The sequence below is a fragment of the Chlorocebus sabaeus genome, chromosome 10, assembly GCF_047675955.1.
Source record: "Chlorocebus sabaeus isolate Y175 chromosome 10, mChlSab1.0.hap1, whole genome shotgun sequence".
NCBI lineage: Eukaryota > Metazoa > Chordata > Mammalia > Primates > Cercopithecidae > Chlorocebus > Chlorocebus sabaeus.
Window position 1 is genome coordinate 39,952,268 of NC_132913.1, and position 20,602 is coordinate 39,972,869.

General features: G+C 33.7%; 1 protein-coding gene across 23 annotated transcripts in view; it reads right to left on the reverse strand.

The window, feature by feature from the left end:
• PRPF40A (pre-mRNA processing factor 40 homolog A) overlaps positions 1–20,602 on the reverse strand; it is a 63,908-nt gene that overhangs the window by 12,048 nt on the left and 31,258 nt on the right. For 13 of the 23 annotated variants that reach the window (XM_073019688.1, XM_073019684.1, XM_073019689.1 and 10 more), the window contains 11 exons: positions 14,508–14,618; positions 12,929–13,049; positions 12,621–12,674; positions 11,011–11,035; positions 9,962–10,336; positions 7,175–7,283; positions 6,567–6,631; positions 6,055–6,219; positions 4,890–4,998; positions 3,852–4,002; positions 2,781–2,914 (listed from right to left, as the gene is read on the reverse strand). In XM_073019688.1, coding sequence (XP_072875789.1) covers positions 2,781–2,914; positions 3,852–4,002; positions 4,890–4,998; positions 6,055–6,219; positions 6,567–6,631; positions 7,175–7,283; positions 9,962–10,336; positions 11,011–11,035; positions 12,621–12,674; positions 12,929–13,049; positions 14,508–14,618 — 1,419 coding nt within the window. The remainder of the gene's footprint in view (positions 1–2,780; positions 2,915–3,851; positions 4,003–4,889; positions 4,999–6,054; positions 6,220–6,566; positions 6,632–7,174; positions 7,284–9,961; positions 10,337–11,010; positions 11,036–12,620; positions 12,675–12,928; positions 13,050–14,507; positions 14,619–20,602) is intronic. The other 10 variants (XM_073019690.1, XM_038002114.2, XM_073019687.1 and 7 more) reach the window with 1 other exon arrangement.

Genomic DNA, 20,602 nt, shown 5'->3' on the forward strand with positions numbered 1-20,602 from the left:
AGCCCTTCTCTTAACCCCAAGCTTATTTCAATTTCACCTTACTGAATATCTGAAAGGTATAACTATACCTCTAGTTACCTTTCGACTATTTGGCAGACCTTTAACTTTCCCTACCATGCCAATGGTCACTAAACACCTTAAATGCCACTCTTAACAGTATTCTTTCAGTCCTCATTCCATAAAAATTTCTTAACATGTTACTTTAGATGGATTCCTTTACCTCAGGGGTTTCTCAAAGACTTATTTGAAGGACTGTTTAAAAAAATCAGATTGTTAGGTCCCATTTCCAGAACCTGATTCTTTAAGTCTGACGTGGGGTTTCAGAATATGTATTTTCATAATTTCCCAGGTTTCAGAATATGCATTTTCATAATTTCCCAGGTGATACTGATTCTGTGCATCTGGGGATCCTGCTTTATCTTAAAACTCCAAACTCTTGGCTTCTGAGACACTATACATTCCTCTGGTTCTCCTTGAAAGCCTCAGATCAATCCTTTCCAGACGACACTGACTTCAAATACCAGTTTTAAGACATAAGAAAAACAAAGTCATAGTTTCCTCGTCATAGACGTGATGAATTTTCTGATTAGCAAATGAACACTAAATAAAAATAGTCATCATCATAACCATAATTACTGAGATGCTCTCCATTAATTGTATTTTATTGTCTAATGCCAATCTTCTCTTTTAATTCATTTCACTAAAGTCTTAAATAAATCTTTTGAAGTAGCAGAACAGGAAAATTACCAGGCTGAATATCTGAAAGAATATTAATACAACATACTTAACACCAATTTTATTAGTAGTAATCAGAAACTATGCCAGACACATAGCAATTTGATTCAAAGCCACATTTAGGCTTATTTGCGGAACCGTGTAGACTTTACATCAAAATTTCACCTCATAGTCTCCACCTTCAGTATTGTTTACGTTATAGTCTCATATTTTCTATGACCCAGATTTCCATCTTATTTTCACTGTATTATTATTTTTTCACACACGTCTCCTTATTTTAAACCACTGCAAAACCTTCATCAGAGACGTTAAAGCTTAGGTTGTCGAAGAGTGTATAATAGCCCTCCTAAATATCTGTCCTCCCCTTCTTCCTGGGCACATGGCTGCTTAGCTAAAAGCTAAGTTTTTTAGCCTCCTTTGTGTAGCTCGTTGTGGCCACGTGACTAAATTCTCAGCAACTGAACCCAAATGAAGGAGGTGAGCAGAACTTCTAAATCATTAGCTTTAAAAAAAGAACTGTTCTTTCGACTTTTTCCAAGTTAAAATGTGAAATGGGGGCAGCATACCCCTAACTCTGCAGAGAAGGTTAACACGCTAGGGCACTGCTTCTCAAAGTATGCTCCAACAGTATCGATACCACCTGGAAATTTAGAAATGTAAATTTTCAGACTCCAACCCAGACTTACTAATTCAAATTCTTCAGGTAAGGTCAAACAATTTGTGTTTTTAACCGTTGTAGAATATGATAGTCTAGGAAGTCCCTAAGATAAAGGAACCCATCAAGAGTAGTAAATGTTAAGTTTTCATTGAATAAGGACCGAAATCATTCTACTGGCTGTGGCGTTTAAGATGGTTAGTAACCTTTGGCATAGTGGGAATAATTTTTTCTTTTTTTTTTTTTTTTGAGACAGGATCTCGCTCTTTCGCACAGTCTAGAGTGCAATGGCGCCATCACAGCTCACTGCAGTCTTGACCTCCTGGGCTCAGGTTCTCCCATCTCAGCCTCCTGAGTAGCTGGGGCTACAGACGTGCACCACCACACCCGGCTAATTATTATTATTATTTTTTGTATTTTTAGTAGGGAGCGGGTTTCATCATGTTGCCCAGGCTGGTCTTGAACTTCTGGACTCAAGCAATTGCCAGCCTCAGCCTCCCAAAGTGCTGGGATTATGGGCATGAGCCACTGTGCCCAGCCAGAAGAAATTTTTAAAAAGTCCTCTATGTCATTCTGATACACACTGAATTTTGAGAACCTCTGCCTTAGGGGATGGCAATATGCCCTGCCCTAGACCAAAAAGACTGTTATATCAAGAAAAAAACTTAAAATTTAAGCCACTGTAACCTAGCATTCACCCTAATACAATGGTTAATGGAAGAGACCCTGTAATCAAAACTGCATGGATTCAAATTCTGGCTTCACTATTCAGCAACTGTTGAACTTGGGCAAGTCACTTCAACTCTTCATTTCCTTAGTTATATAAACTTATGTAACAAAAACAGTAAGTACCCTTATAAGATAAGACTGTCATAAAAATTGAGATTGTAAACATAAATTGTATTGACAGTAAGCAATCAAAGAACATTAGCTATTACAATTATTATTGAAATGGGTGAGATATGAAATGCAAAATATTCATTGCTCCATGATATTTTCTATCACTGAAAATAAAAATGATACTTGAAGATGAAAATAAACTACTAGCTGAAAAACATGCAATCCCAGGTCCTTTTTTTAGTGTTTAAGAAATTATGGCCCATCCCCCAAACTATACCCTAGCAGTCCCTTTGTCCTCTAGAAACTAAGTATCATCTACTACTGACTCACCACACATATCTTGTTTCCAGTCATCTCTCCTGTTGTTTTCCCCAACCGAAACCTCATTTATCAATGTTCATCTGTAGAACTTAAAGAGTTAAATGTGTATGAGTCCTCACAAAGCCTAAGTCTATGATCTGGGAACAGTTGTCTCAAAATTCTTTATATTACTGTTCAAGTTCTGTAAGTATAATATAAAACTAAGTTAGAAAAGAGCTTTTTCTTTTACCTGGAAAGATTCCCTATTTTTTCGCTGTCGTCTCCTTTCTCTTAGCAAACTCTTCTGTTTTTCTTCTTCTTCCTCCTTTTCTAAAGCCCGAATGTGTTCTTCAAAGCAAATTAATGCATCTTCTTTGTCCATATCTAAAGTATTTGCCAGTTAAAATTTAAAGTGTCAAATGTCAACAAGTAGTTTATTTGCATTAGATCCCCCAAAATTTCAAAATCACCTGTCAAAAATACTTTTAGCTAGGCTAGGGTGAGGTGGCTCATGCCTGTAATCTCAACACTTTGGAAAGCTGAGGTGGGAGGATTGCTTGAGCCCAGGAGTTCAAGACTAGCCTGGGCAACACAGCAAGACCCTGTCTCTAAACAAACAAACAAACTTGTATTTAAACTCAATATGATTTGTAATCATCTGCATAGGAAAGTTTTAAGGAAAATTTCACAAAAAACTCAATGAAAGGCACTCTGAAACATGTCATAGGATAAAACAAAGGACGTGCATATGGCAAAACTAATGAAAATAAAAGTGTTATGATAAAATGTGTTTGCAATATCATAATTATTCCAGGAGCTTAGTATAGAACTGTGCACCCTATAAAAAAAATCTACTGAAGCATGACTTTTAGAGGGGTAGCTGAGAAAGCTATAATTTAGAAAGCAATTGGTTAACTCACAAAGAATACTTAGGGAAGCCTAATGTAAGACAATTCTAATACATTTTCTTCTTTTTACAAATCTGTAATGTTATTACCTAAAGAAAACATGAGTAAAATGCGGTAATTCATTTAGTTCTTACCAAGTTACATACAAATGGCTAAGCATGATTTCAAATTTGACCTATAATTTAAATATTTCAAGGATTACCTGATAAAGCTACTTTAAATTTGAAAAAACATTTTGTCATGAATCACAAACTCAATGAGAAAGAAATATCCTATCTGGAAATAAACACTTTTTCAGAAATGAACCAACAACTGCATAAAATTCAGTTAGTTATCTCATATAAAAAGTGAAAATAATTCTTCGCTGCTGGAGGACACTATTTAAAACTATTTCTCTTAGCCATTATTCTTACTTTGTAACTCCTCATCTTCTGCAAAAGTTGGATTATCCATCAGATACTGCTGGGCTTCAGACCAAGTGGTAGAGTATGTTACATTAGCCATGTTGTCAAGTATGTTTTTTAAGGCTTCCCAATTTCTCTTTCGCAACTGCTTTGCTTGTTCCTATAGCAGAAGTATGAATATATATGTTTCAAAGTTCCAAGAAATTAAGATATTTAAATTGCAATTAGTGAAGGCTTTATATTCTAATGGATGACCACATTTCAAAGGTTAAATCAAATTTCAAGTAAATTTCATTTACTTTACATGACCACACTGCTGACTTTGCTTGCTCTTGCCTAAGCACTTGGCTTTGGTACTTAGCTTCACATTTTCCACCTCCTTCTAAAAGCCAGAATCTCGAAACCATGTTTTCTGCTTTTCCCCCATACATTCCCCACTATATAAACCTTTCTACCACTAAGCATTACAGACAAAAACTAAGGTTACCATGGACAAGTCACATTGCAGGTAAATGCTAAAGTCTTCAATGACCTTCAGCTATGTTTAAATTTGATAATACTTGCATCTATGTGTTCCTTGAAAACTAGAAAGCATAAAATATAATAGTGCACAATGAAAAAGAGACAGGAGTGAAATAGGTATTTTAAAATGTTGTAAGTTTTGTAGAAACAACTGCACACTGCTGTCATTCTTGTACCAATCATATGTGTGTTATAAGCAAAAAAACCCAGCATTTTTAAACGTAATGAGCAAAAAAGGTACCTTCTTTTTCAAAGTGAGTGTTTAAGATAGCCAATTAATGACAATACAAATAGTTGAATTACCCACTGAGTCTACATCAGTACTTAATACGCTACATGAATGATAAAGCAGCTTATTATAAAAGTTATACATTCCATCTTTAAATTTTACTTCCAATAAATAAATCTGCTATACCACATAAACCGGATAAACTAAGCCACAAAAATGTACACATTTTAAAACCAATCTTCCTGAGAATGAGGAAACATCTTGTGTTATCTATAAATACCAGTAACTAAGAATACCTTTTCTTTTTTTGAAAGAAAGAACAGAACATCTTCGTAGATTTCAAGACGATCACGTTCTGATATTGCATTCCAAACTTCCATCTCTCCAAACATTTGCTCTGCTTTTCTATGTTAAAAAATTATATTATACAATAAAAATTAATCTTAACCAATTTTTAAACTAAATTTAAAACTACAAAATGAATACTTTCTATTCGAAGTTCATAAAAATATTAAAGGCAAACTCCTGGATAATTATGAAAAAAAAAATAGCACATGCCTCCCTCTCTCATTAGAGATAGAGGGGATAATTCACATTAGGCACTGCTTATAGTCTAGACTACCTCTATATCTAGTGGCAGCCACACAGACTACCAAACTGCTGACAGAACTAAATTATAGACTTCTCTGGAATACTGAGGAAAACAAAGAAGTACATACAGAAAATAGGCTTAATAACATATCGAAAAACTTTTAACATTAAATTATCCACAATTTTACATAAGCAATCTAAAATGAAGAATGCTATATAAAACAATTATCCAAAATGCTATGCCTACGTAATGAAAACTGCCTCTTTTTACTCCACAAAGATCAATAATGTCAATGTTTTTAAGTAAAAGGCAATCAAATTTGATTTTTCTTTTTTTTTTTTGGAGACAGGGTCTCGCTGTCACCCTGGAGTGCAGTGGTGCAATTATGGCTCACTGCAGCCTTGACATTCCCAAGCTCAAGTGATTTTTCCACCTCAGCCTCCCAAGGAGCTGGGACTACAGGCACGTGCCACCATGTTTGGCTAATTTTTGTATTTTTCTTTTTTTCCCCTATAAACAAGGTTTTACCATGTTGCCAAGGCTGGTCTTGAACTCCTGGGCTCAAGCCATCTGCTTGCCTTGGCCTCACAAATAGTAGGGATTATAGGTGTGAGCCACCACGTCTAGCCTCCAACTTGATTATTGAATTTAGTCTTTCTCCCCTTCTTCCAGTCTCTAAAAAACTTAGTAAGTCTACAAGTTAAATTCTACATTTAACTACAGATTTATTTGGTACCTCATGAAGCTTCCACATTCATAATTATCTAGTTTTATTTAATGAGCTCTGGATCAGCTACTGCACATGGCAAAAAAGTACGACACAAACAACAATGTAGTAAATATAGGCCATGCAACATTCAACATCTTACTTGTATCTGGTTGTAGAAGTCATTTTCTCATGATTTTCAAGAAAACGCTGAAAGGATTCCTTAGCCTCTTTGTACTTTGATCTTGCTTCTTCTTTTTCTTCTTTTTCTGTCTGGACTTTATAGGCATTAAAGGCTTGCTTTTTTTCACTTAACTTTGCCAAAGCACTAATATAAAAACACCATATAAGAGTAGACACAGGCAAAAGAATCAAATATTAGTGATTTGAAAAAAATAAAATTGTTTACATATATAAATTTTAAAAATTTCAAAAATTAAAGACAAGAAATGATTGGAGAAAGTAATTTCTACTTTTAAAATAATTATTATTTTATATGTAGCAGGGTACTCAAATCGTTTGACTGACTTTTTGGTTATTAGACATAAAACAACTCTATACTTGGTATCCTAAACAGATGTCAACAGAGTTAAATGTTTTCTCTTTCTACACAACTTTAAATGTGTTAGGCTTGCTATGCTCAAACTGAAAAGTAAAAAAAAGTTGAAGTATTACCTGTATCGTGGATCATTAATAATCATTTTCATAGCTTGCTCCCATGAAGCATTTGATGGTACCCGCTGAAAATCATTTAAATGAAAAATTAAAATTTCACACAAGAAGAGTTTAAGTCACATAACAGGAACCAAGTATAATACTCACTGCAAATATCAAGCATTTCCATTTGCAGGAGTTTGAACAAGTTTTAAAAAATAGTTTTTTATTGAAGGCAAATCTGTGTAATACACCTATGAACTAAAACGAAAACTTTAACTGAAATTTAAATAGAGCATAAATGCTTTTTTCTTAGACTACTGATAAAAGATAATTATTATGAATTTAAAAACCCCTTACATTAAATATTGGGTAGAAATGTGCTTGTGTAATACCTTGTACACAATAGTTTTTGTGTTGAAAGTCAGTTTCACAAGTGTTCTTCAAAAAAAAAACAAGACACATTTAGTTGTTTTTCAGTTCAACAGTTCATGAGACTGGTATTATCAATACCATCAAAGTTTAAAGAGTAACGTCATTTATTGGGTAAATATTATGCATCACATAAAAATCTGTAATATATAATTGATGTCAAAAAGTTAAACAATAAAAATCTGCAATATTAATACCTTTTCTTTCAATAATTCTTTAAAAGCTTGCTTTGCCTCCTCCTTTGTATTCCAAGTGTATGTTTTCTTTGCTGGTTGGCTCTCCTCCTCTTCCTTTTTGGGAGTAAAACTAGAGAGAAATTCAAATGTGGTATTTATGAATTAAATAAATTTTTGTTTCATTTAGAAAAATAATGCCTAAACTGTTTAAATGTTTGATGTTGAATTAAAATTTGACATTTAGGATAAAAGCTATATGAACTCTAAAAAAAACACTTATCTGAAGACAAAGAAATAAAGATAATAGTTTCCTAAAACTTCAGTTATTAAATCAGTTTTTAAGACCCTGGACAAATGACAAAATAAACGTTTAACTGACTTAAGACACTAGCTCCTCTGGCCCACAGGTTAATAGTTTTAAATGGCTTATTAAACTCATTCAGTGGTTCCACATTAGTGCTGTAATAACTCTAAGGATTTGGGCAAGGGTGAAGATTAATAAGATGTAAGGATCAATCTAAATCAGGATTGACAAACTACAACCCACTAGTCAAATTCAGCCTATTAATTTTTGTAATTCTAGTTTTACTTGAAAATGCCCATGTTCATTTGTTTACAGATTATCGCTGACTGTGCTACCACAGCTGAATTGAGTCACTATATAAAGACTATATCACACAAATAACCCAAAAATATTTCCAATCTGATATTTCATGAAAAAGTGTGCTGAATACTGATGTCAAACAAAAATTAATACTACCTAGAATTACTAACTTGTTTAATAATTGGGGGTCTTCCTGACAAGAAAAAATTGTATAAGCCTTACATTTCTTTCTACATAATAAGGGAATGTATGGGGTGGGGGTCGGGGGATGAAAAAAAAATACTTTAAGTAGAATGCTGATGCAAAGAGACATTGTAGTAGATACTGACAAAAAATGATCTCTATTATAGTAATTAAAATCAAAAGCATAATGACTCAGGCACTATATCAAGGAAATGTCGGAATGAAAAAAAGCAGGAAACAACTATTTAATGTTAAACTTATGGAAAACATTATTGATGAAAAGTTTCAGTATGACAAGATGCAAAATAAAATTATTGCAAAAAGCCTAAGTATCTACGGATAGGGGAGCACTTCCATTCATGCACAATCAAATGATAGTAACCCATCACTAGACATGATGGGTACACATTTCTATCAATGTGGAAGATGTCTCTGATATATTAGATATATATTCATGTATCTTAAATGTAGAGAAAATGTTAATTTCATTTTCATGCCTTCAAATACGCCATACGGATTTCTTTTAAAACGTTTTAAGCATCAGAAAAAGTTATCAATCTATTTTGACTTTGGGAAACTAACATACGAACAACAAAAGAACACTTAAAATAAGGGATGGATGGATGAAGGCAACACGCTTAAATATTAAGATGGATAATCATGTTTGGATAATGAGCTTACGGTTAACTATTTTTTTAAAAAAAACATGAGGGCACCCTTAAAGTCAAGAAATTTAGCTTGATTTCACTTTCTAAAGCTCTATAAAGCACAGCCATATAAACTGTACTAGACTACAGGTTATGCAAGTACATACAAACTGTGAACTCTTGACAGATACAGCTTTGCTTTATTAAAAAGTTGTATTACTTTAGTCTAAGAGTGAAATGAGAGTTTTCTTATATCTGGTGTTATCTTTTAAATGTTTCTCTACTTGATTTTCACTTAGAAAAATAATCACAATATTACTTTAACTTGTATTTCTTTATTATTATGGCTGAATGGCTTTTCATATACTTCTAGACAACTTTCTTTCTCTGTAAATTGCCTTTTTTCCTTGGTCAGGTAGAAAAATCCCAGCATTTTGGGAGGCTGAGGCAGGCCAATGAGCTAGGCATGGTGCATGTGCCTGCAGTCCCAGCTACTCAGGAGGAGACTGAGGTGGGAGAATCGCTTGAGCCCAGGAGGTCGAGGATGCAGCGAGCCCTGATCACGCCACTGCATTCCAGCCTGGATGACAGAGGGAGACTCTGTCAAAAAAAAAAAAAAAAAAAAAAAAAAAAAGGGGGTGGCCTTGCTCTCTCACCCAGGCTGGAGTGCAGCAGTATAATCATAGCTCACTGCAGCCTTGAACTCCTAGGCTCAGTGACCCTCCTGCCTCAGCCTCCCCAGTAGTTGAGGTTAAAAGTGCTGGCTGATTTTTAAATTTTTTGTAGAGACAGGGTCTTGCTATGTTGCCCAAGTTGACATTAAACTCTTGGCCTCAAATGATCCTCCTGCCTCGTCCTCCCAAAGTGCTGGGATTACAGGTGCGAGCCACCATGCCTAGCCATAAACTGCTTTTTTCCCCCCTATAATTCCTTTTTCTACAAAGCTGTATTTTTAAAACTGATTTATAGGAGGCTGAAACCCAAAACACCAATAACCAAAGAAGAAACAGTACACCTATCTTAACTGAAAATATTGAGTCTGTTAATCATGAATTTTTGCACTGCTCTCATGTAAAATATTGCATCAAGATATGATGTATCTTGCTTACTAAGGTTTTTGGCAATCTTTCAGATTTGTGCCCCAACTACCCAGCCTTGGCTCTTCTACTTGTTAAAATTTCAGTGAACTAAAAATTTCAAGTTTGCTGGCATAACCCTCCAAAATTCAGCCTGAAAACTGATCGACTGTCTTAACGGCTTGATATTACGATTCTCAAAAAAATTTATTTAAACAATTTATGGCCACTAAACTGGCAACTACTTTTATTAATGAAATCTGGTACTGATTTTCAGAAGACAAGTTACTAAACTTACTCAGCTACAGTTTCTTGCTTAGATGTTTCTTCTCCAGTATTACTGGATACTTCCACACTTTGATCCTGAATAGCAGGGGTACTAGTAAGTTGTGCTTGTTCCTCAGTTGAAATAGTTACTGTATTCTCATTATCTACAACAGTAGCAACAATGGAAGTAACTTCAGGCTCAGGAACAACTGGAACAGTTCCACTGACAGTATTAGAAGTAGAAGTGGAAGCATTAGCATTGGCTGCAGCTGCTGCAGCTGCTGCTGCTGCTGCAGCTGCAACAACAGCAGCTGCTGCTTCTGCAGCAGCCATGGTGCTCATTGTGGTCGGAATTTCTGTTGTAGGGACTGGGGCTGTTGATGTTGTGGTGCATTCTTCTTGCTTACTATACATTAAAAAAAGAGAACACTGGTCATTTCATTATTGTAATCAGAAAGCTAAATAAAGCTAGCTTTAAAATTGTCATAAAATCAAATAATAAGAAATAATTGAAGGAAAAAACAGCAAGAAATGCCAAACCCATTGAAAAAGATTTTAAAACCACAGAATATAACTGTACTACTTTAATTCCATTAACATTCATGGTAATGTATTACAGGCACCCAAAAGTTCAGTAAGCATTCACATTTATAAAATACCCAATTTATCAGATTGTATTACACCATGAAATATGACCCATATCAAAAAGTTCTCTAAGAACTTTGAATTTTCTCCAATTCACCCATTTAGAGGAAACCCTGTGTAAAGGAAGAGATACACAGATATATTTCGTCCATTCCCTCATCAACTCAAACTGAATTTTGGACTATTCTGTAACACAGTCTTCTTAATTTGTAAGGCATACCGTACAAATTCTAATAATCACTGTATAGCAAAGCATCAAATTGAGTAAATATCCCCCTCCCTAATTTTTCCTCAACAAAATGCTACAAGGACATCAAAATATCAAGCCTAACATGTTAAATCATTACTTGTGTTACCAAGAAAATTGAGCAAACACAAGGATATTATAGGAGAGACCAAATTCGTAAATAAAAATTGATGTCCAAAATTGCTTACCTGCTTTCTTCAGCTTTGATCATTGCTATTAAAGAGAGAAAAAAAGTCATCTACTAGTTTTAAAATATAATCACTGAAAACAAACTTTAAAAGATTTAAACTTTAAAAGTATCATACAAAAGGATTTCATTTTCCATCCTAAAAAATAAAAAATCACTTTTACAGAACAAATTCTTGCTCTAAAAGTCTAGTATAGCAAATAAAGAATAAAACAAATTTAAATAAGAGTAATTACTAGGAAAGCTTATTCCATGCTGCTGCTTTCCCAGAGGCTGCTGTAACAACTCTATGAAAGTATCTGCATAATTCTGGAAGAAAACAGTATTTCCTCCAGGGATGAGACTCGTTCGATTTATTTTTAAGATACTAAATTCAAAATGGGATCAAATTTATTATAAAATTCCAGCATATATATACTAGCATTGACAAGTAGATAGATAGTTATGCACACCAACTATTTGTAGTAGGGTTACATCAGAAATGAGCTTGATACTTCGTAAATGATCAACTGGGAATCTACCTATCTACATATTATTATTAGCCAGTGCTAGTATAGGTAACTTAAACTGAGCTTTAAAGATCTGCACAATTTCAGTTTTCATTCCAGTACATTTTCCTTTGGATGTAACAAAAATATCTTCTATTTGACATTATGAAGGGAATGAGGTTCTCCACATTAAGTAATAACACAAGCCTAACTCTTTACAAAAATATTTTTTAAACTTATCACCCTTTAAAGAAAAATATTTCTGAAAATCTGTTTAGGATGGCTGAAAAAAGGTACTTAAAAAGTTACCATTACTAATGTAAATTAACATTTTTCTGATACAGTGATGATCTAACTAATGAGGTGGCACAAGGAAAAGGTAAAGGGGCTTAATATGACAGAGTCTTTTAGGAAATTTTTATTCTCTTTTCCTGCCAGATGTCACTCCACATCACTATCTACTTTATTAGCCCCATTCTCCTACAATCTGCTACTTCTAATTTTATATAATTTATGACACTAGATTCTATTAGAAGTGAGTATAAAAACTAGATTTTCAATCCCTACTGATTATCTCTATTTTAAGTTTTAGGTTTTACATTTAGTATTAAGTCTTTCTAGATTTTTAGGAGTTATTCTGATTAGTTCCAATGTTGAAAAATTTTCCCTTTGTAAGTGAGGCATGATACTTCGTTTACCTTAATTCTTTCATAATGAACATATCAAGGCTATTTTGCAACACTATGCTAAACAAAACCAGCATTAAATATATAGTCTGACAATATACTAACAAAATATAAATGGATATAGATTCAAGGTACTCTACTATCTATTACCATAAAATGAGTTAAAACACAAGTTATATGTATGCACCAACACTCAGTAGGATTTGGAAATTTTGTATGTGAATTCCTTGTTCAATTGAATGATAAACAATCTTTTTTCTAAAAACCAAAGTACAACTTTAAAAGCTACAAGCTCATTTATAATATAACCCTTTAATGAAAAGAATTCTTAGAGATTTTTCACTGCAGATTTATCCAATCATGGTTAGTGAATATTAGTGACACACTCTAATAAAAATGTTAAGTATGACAGAAAATGAATTATCAAAGCAGCTCACCATGCAGGTTTGATTTTGTAATAAGACTTCCAGCAACAATGGTATTCTGGTATCCTAGTTTCAGTGGAATCAAATCAAATAAAAATCTATTTAAAATCTATAGAACTGAGATCTAAAGCAACAAGAAAATAAGAGCCCAAAAAACTGTTACGCCATTTTAAATGTTCTAGTCATTTAATTTATTAAAAAAAAAAAAAAAAAAAAAAAAGGCCTTTGTTTGAACAATCCTATTCTGGAGGAATTGTTTCAAAGTGAATGGCATATACATGTAAAACACATACATTAAAAACTACGTTTCCCCATTTTACCTTCAAGATCCTCAAGTTCTTTAGGTTTGGCCCAGCGAGATTCTTTTGTTTGAGAATTGTAATAGTAAGGCTTTCCAGAATCTGATTTGTATTCCTTCCAGGGGCATTTAGATAAGAGTTGCTAAAGAGGAAAAATTTCATTGTTAATAATAATATATTTAACATCACTGATCAATTGCATGGCATGGCTGTTTTCACTAGAAATTACCAATTGATACAATTCTAAAACTTGTGAGATGATGGTAATAATATAAACTATCAATTACTGAATACTCACTGAGTGATGTAATTTGAATACATTATTTAATCTTTGTAACACTGCAAGATATATAACATAATTCTATATCTAGGGACTGTTACTTGAAGTCAGAAAGTAACTTGTTTAAGGTAATATACTCATTAAAAAGCAAAGACAAGATTCAAAACCAGTTCTACATGAATTTCAAATCCTATTTACTCTTACCATTCACACCCCATTGTAGGTCAAGATTATCATCCATATTTAACAGACTTCTCAAATACTAATACTAGTTGGAAAACCATAAAAGTTGGAAAAAACCAAAATCTAGTTTAGTCATGCTTAGATTTCAGTTTCGTAGTTTATGAATGAATTAACTTATGTAAGAAAACACGTAGGTATAATATACTTAAAATCGAATAAACAAAACCTGTTAGGGTAGTATGAGAAATCTATTCAAAAGCTTGAATCCAGACAAACAGTGTCTTGGACAAAGTATATAATTAATATCATTGACTATAAATCAGTATTGGAATACACATTTTTAAAAATCGACCAACCTCCTCTCCCAAGCACTGCTGTGCATATTAGTATGGCAACCTGGAAAATACTTTTACCTTCTCAAATTCCTTAATTAGGAAGAGAAGAAAACAAAAAGGTATACCACCAGCTAGGATGAAACTTAAGCATAGCCTGGAATGCCAGATCAACTCTTACTTACTTAGCACCCCAGAGTTTCTAATTAAACAACATCGACACTGCTTAATTCAGTTTATTCCTTCAATCTTAACTTTTTCTTCAATATCTGTATATTTTGAATGGTAAAACTTACAGCACAAAATAAATAAAAACACACTTTTTAAAAGGGCATTTCCTACAAAGAGAAAACTTCCTACTCTAAGAGAAGGAAGTATTTGTAGCTAACTTAATTTCATCTCCACTACTCTTAACCCTACTGGAAATTTAAGAACTCAGCAGAAGTCATTTAAAATCACCCAGTTTTGCTATAAATAGAAACAAAAAAAGGGGGGGGGGCAGGGAAAGAAACAGTCTTCCCCACTTCCAATTTATTATTTAAATCACCTTTTTAAAATTGATCCCACTCTACTAGGTTTCCTAAGGTGGGATAAAATCAGTAAATAAAATTATTCTGATGAGTTTTATTCTTCTTCTTCCCGATTGGTGTAACTATACTAACCCTCTTTGTTTCTGAATGTCTTTACAGATCCTCTTCTGACATTTAAGCAGTACTGCTCTTTCATAATTAACTACTTACAAAATCCTAAAAAATATGCCCCAGTCTACTTGACAGTCCCTAAATTCCAGCCCTCAAACTTTTACCTCAGCAGGTGTTTTGAGATCATCTGGTTTCTCCCAGGTAGATTGTTTGGTTTCAGTGTTGTAGTAATAAGTCCTTCCATCAGGTGATTTATGTTCAGTCCACATTGATTTCTAAAGAACAAAGATTATAAAAAGATGTAAATTATGTAATAATGTCATTGACGATATCAGTATGATTAGTTTCAAGGCAATAAATATATTAATAAATCAATTAAAAGTATAAACTGGGCATATTTTAACAGTTTAAGTAATCTAGAATAATTCATCAATACAAGTAGGAAAGGAACTGACAATGTTTTTAGAGTACTTCAAAAGCAGCATGGGTAAATTCAAGTTTCAGGATCTCTCTGAATTACAAAGATAAGACTACTCTCCAAAGAACAGTAACTTTATAGCTTACATACACAAGACAATCTTTCAGAATACAAATCTGTGCCTAGTGGATAAAGAAAACATAGGAACTAGATGTTAATATAGTTGAACTGACCATGTGATCATTTATTCATCTACTGTAGTCCAAGGAATCCTTGTATCAACTTAGACAAAGTTCTAATTGACATGCCATAAAGACACAGCTGTCAAAACTGGAAAACACAGCTTCTGGACAACAATCAGAATTTAACTATCAACAAGATGAAATTTGACAGGGATAAAACTTGTATGTGAATGCCTCAAAACAAGATAGATGAGATAAAATTTTACATGAATGAAACTATAGAATATAAATCCACTATTAAGGTCAACAGAACACACTAAGAACCTACTAGAAGTTGCTAATGATACTTCAGGAAACACTAGACATCCCTCAGATAAAAGTTGGTTAAAAGTTTTAAAAGGCATCATGAATGAATGATTTACTAGATGATATCAAAGGTAGTAAATCTAGTTTTTTCAAATGGTGACAAATTTAACTATACTTGAAGGAGGGTAACAAAAATGATTTATATAGTATTTTCTCAAATCTAAGACATATTATTGTACAAACCTCTTAAGAAAAAATAAAATCGCTATCAAACGATCATATGCTTTTCTATCGCTTGGATTTTACTACAAACTTATTTAAAGTTACAGTCTTACTTGCACATTAATTTTACCATATACCACTTTTATGCAAACATAACAAGAAAAATAGGCAAATAAAGTACTTAAGAGATCCCTTAAATTTCCTCACACTGAGACTCTGTGTCAGAGTGGCTGATATCCATTATATTCCAAATATAAGCTCTTTAGCATCAAATATATTGGTAATATAGTGTATCTTTTAAAAAATCATAAAACAAGTGAAAAGTCACTGGTACTGGTTCTTAATGCCTTTTGTACCTTATTTAAAAAGCTGATTTTTTATTTTTTCTTATCAACTTTAGAGTAAGCGCTCACTTAGTTTTGATTTCTGTTTTGGGAATATGACTGAACATATGTGATTCATTTCTTTACCGATTTTCTCACCGTAATCATTTTATTCCTAGCTACTAAGGGAGTGACGTCACTTTCATGATTTTCTTTGAAACCAATGACATCCATTCTTTTGATATGGGCACTTTTGCTGTTTACTCATGCACAACTGCTACCCCGACAATGGAGGTCACAGACACTATGGATTACAGCAGGGGTCTCCAACCCCCAGGCCATGGACCATGGGGCAGTTCCAGTCCGTGGCCTGTTGGGAACCAGGCTGCACAGCAGGAGGTGAGCAGTGGGCGAGCAAACAAAGCTTCATCTGTATTTGCAGTCGCTCTCCATCACTCACATCACCTCATGAGCTCTGCCTCCTGTCCTATCAGCGGTGGCATTAGTTTCTCATAGGAGTGCAAACCTTATCGTGACCTGTGCATGTGAGGCTGCATGCTCCTTATGAGAATGTAATGCCTGATGATCTCTCACTGTCTCCCAACTAGACAGTCCCATCTGCAATAAATTTCTGCATGCTGTAGCAGGATTATTAGATAATTCCAAAGCTGTGTTAAATTCTAGCACTTTATACTGGATAAAACCACCACAATATCTCTTAAGCAAATATAAAACAGGTGTTGGAAAAATAATCTGGCTTTCTGCTATTAGCCTGCTTTAACTTGTTTTCATCAAAAGGTGGTGCGATTAGAAACCCAAGTGTGGAAACTTCAACTATATGGTAATGCTTTATTTCACAAATTAAATGGTGTTAAGACAGATAAAGGGGTTTATTTTTCTTTTAAAAACAACTAATGATCTCAGTAGCATCTCAAAGCTGCACTACCTAAACAGAGTTCTACCATAAGCTGCAAAATTGTGTAGACTACTTTCAACTTTCCAAGTCACATCTGCTAAGGAGCATCAAGGAAAGAGCAAAATCAGCAAAACCACGAGGAAATAAAAGAATAAAAAAGAAAAGGACACTGTATAGCTGACCAAATGATGAGGAGGGAGAGGAGACAGAAGCTAATAAAACAAATAGAAATCAACTTAATATTCTTTACCTATTTATTTAAGCCTTATAACTAACTACACTACAACGCAAATATAATTACTATCTTTCTATAGATAAGAAAACCAAGGTTTAGTAAGGCTAGTAACTTGCTCATAGGGACTTGGGAAATGACACTAGAACATCGAACTGCTTTTCAAGACCACAATTATTTTATTACCAACAGTTATTGTGCTAATAAAAAATTAGATATGAAACGACAGTTCTGGGAAATCAATTAAAACAAGATTTTTGGGCGAGTAGGTAGATAAATTGAGAGTATATCAGCAAAATAAGGGATAAAATTATCCTTACTATATCGACAATCAATATGAAAACACAGTCTACTGGAAAAATAAACATGGCCATAGACAGAATACAGTTAATATATTAGATGTTCAACTTCACTAGCCAATCAAAAAACCACACATGAAAACTTTCTGCTCATCAGATAAATGACAAAGACCATTAATATACAATGTGAAAGAAGTGTGAGAAAAAGGGTATTTTCACGTGCTACTGCTGGGAATGAAATTAGCATAAAGGCAATTCAGCAGTTCTTACAGATATTAAAAATGCAAACATCACCATTTGAACCTTAAATTTCACTCTGAAAACTTCCATTCATATTGTTGCAAACACGTACAAGGACGTTGTTTACAAGATCATTACGTGTAATGGTGAAGAATTACAGTTAACTCAATGTCCACCCATAGGAAAACAGGTCAATTATGGTCCATTCATATTACTGATTATCTTATTTATAATAAAATAGAAAATGTCTAAAATGCAGTGCCAAATGATACAGTGGCAAAAATATATACAGAAAAATCATTTGAAATGCAAAGAAAACTGGGCATAAGGAAAAAAGCATGCACATATACCTATCACAAGTAATAAGCTCTTCAGGTTCAGAAAAAGCTAGTCAATAAGACACAAAGAAGGTTTTAAAGAAATTCAATAAATACATTCAAACTCAACCTTCTATGTGTCATGGAGACAAACACATATACACACACATTTGTACAATGTATAAGCTGAATTTATGAAAACTAGGAAAAAATGGCTAAATCCAAACACTGAATAAATAGAAAAATCCCCTTACTACTCTAAATAAGGAAAATATTAAAAAGCTGGCTAGGCTTGGTGGCTTCTGCCTGTAATCCCAGCATTTTGGGAGGCCGAGGCAGGAAAATCACCTGAGGTCAGGAGTTCGAGACCAGCCTGGCTAACAAGGTGAAACTCCATTTCTACTGTACTGAAAATATAAAAAATTAGCTAGGCGTGGTGGCACACGCCTGTAATCCCAGCTGCTCAGGAGGCTGAGGCAGGAGAATCACTTGAACCCGGGAGGCGGAGGTTGCAGTAAGCCAAGATCGTGCCATTGCACTCCAGCTTGGGCACCAAGAGCAAAACTCTGTCTCAAAAAAAAAAAAAAAAGAAAAGAAAAAGCCAAATAATAATCAGAATTGAGGAAAAATAGAATCACAGATACAGATTTAAAAACAATCAAAACCTAGAGAAAATGATTTCCAAGCAAATCACTTCACCAAAATTCACCCCAGAAAAAGCACATCACACTTGAACATCCCAACAACACAGAAACAAGAGAAAGATACAAAACCAGATGGTTTCACAGCAGAATGTTATACAACCTTTAAAGAACACAGAATTGCAATGTTATATCGGGATTTCAGATTATAGGGGGAAAAAGATGAAAAGCTCTCCATTAATTAAAAAGAAACAGAAAAGATACCAGAAGAGCATCATGAATGTAAATTTAACAACATATACACTCTGACCAAGCAGAATTTACTGTAGTACAAGAGTAGTTCAATATTAGAAAATCTACAGAAGAAATTATTTCCATTATCTAATCAAATAAAAAAACAAGTATGTGATTCCACTATGGTATGATCAAATCATACCCAGAAAACTAAGTTCACAAGTATTCAAAAAATAAAAAAACCAAAATGCTCAAATGAAATAATTTAAGAAATAAAAAACCTAAATGATAAAAGGCAATCAGTTATCACCCTAAAGCCACTTCCATTAAAATCACAAAAGCACACCTGGAATCACTAAAATTCTGGCAAATATACCACAGCAATAAAATGAAATTACTGGTGTAAATTTTGGAGAAGTAAAGTTCTCTTGCCTTTACTGCTATTTTTATATATATATAAAATTCCAGTGAAATCTAATTACAGTTTTTAAATACTATTTGAACTGATAAGGAAATCTGGTAATGTCATTGGTCACAAGACAAATATACAAAATAATCTGCATAGACGATAACTAGGTTAAAATAAACATAGGAAAAATTCTGTACTCACAATGTAACATTTTTTTCTTTTTTTTGAGAAAGGGTCTCACTCTGTTGCCCAGGCAGGAGTGTAGTGGCATGATCACAGTTCACTGCAGCCTCAAGCTTCTGGGCTCAAAAGATCCTCCCCCTCCTGAGCCTCCTGAGTAGCTGGGACTACAGACACACACCACTATGCTGAGCTAATTTTTTATTTTTTTGTAGAGACAGGGTCTCACTTTGTTGCCCAGGCTTGTAACACATTTTTACAAAGCAAACAAACTTTAAAAATAGGGTACCTATTTACCTTATCTAAGCAGAAGTTAAAACAAAAATCATAATGGAAAAGTGGGAGACTATATACTGGTAAAAAGTAACAGATCAAAAATTACCTAAACACATAGGCATATGGCAATTTAACCTTGAAATTCAGAGAGAAGCAACAGAAAAACACAGGGAGAAAGAGATGACTCATCTTTTCTAGCTAAAGATTTTAATTCGCTATCTTCTTACGTAGATCCAAGCAGATGAAAGACATGCCAAGATGCAGGAATAACAAAGTAACTTTATATAGCACACAGAATATTCTTAAAAACTAGCCCTGAACGACAACATATATGAAGCTTTAATAAACTGTAAAGAACTTTACATCTTAGAGACTGTACTTTCTGATCATAATGCAATAAGGATAGCTTATAAAAAAAAGTTCCCCAAAGGTACAATCCATGAAATAATTGATGGGCTGAAATAACAACTTTAGTTTTCATTAAAATTAGAAACTTCTGCTCTGTTAATCTGAAGAATGAGAAGATAAGCCACAAACTGGGAGAAAATAGTTGCAAAAGACTTATCTGATAAAAACCAGTTATCTTAAAACTCTACAATAAAAAAACAATCGGATTAAAAAATAGGCAAAAGATCCAAAGAAACACTTTCCCAAAAATGTAAAGATGGCAAATAAAGATGCTCCACATCACATACAATTAGCCACAAATTAAAGCCAGATACATTGTACACCTATTAAAATGAAAAATCCAAAACGCTGATATCAAATGCTGGTGAAGGTATGGTACAACAGGAATTCTCATTCATTGCTGTTAGGAAGTCAGAGTGGTACAGCCACTTTGGAAGACGATTTCAAGGTTTCTTAACGAAACTAAACATACTCTTACTACACAATCCAGTAATAGTGCTCCTCATTAATATCTACCCAAATTAGCTGAAAACTTATGTACACAAAGAAAATCTGTACATGTATGTTTATAGCAGCTTTACTCATAATGACCAAATCTGGGGAACAACCAAAATGTTCTTCAGTACATGAATGGATAAAGTGTGGTACACCCAGAT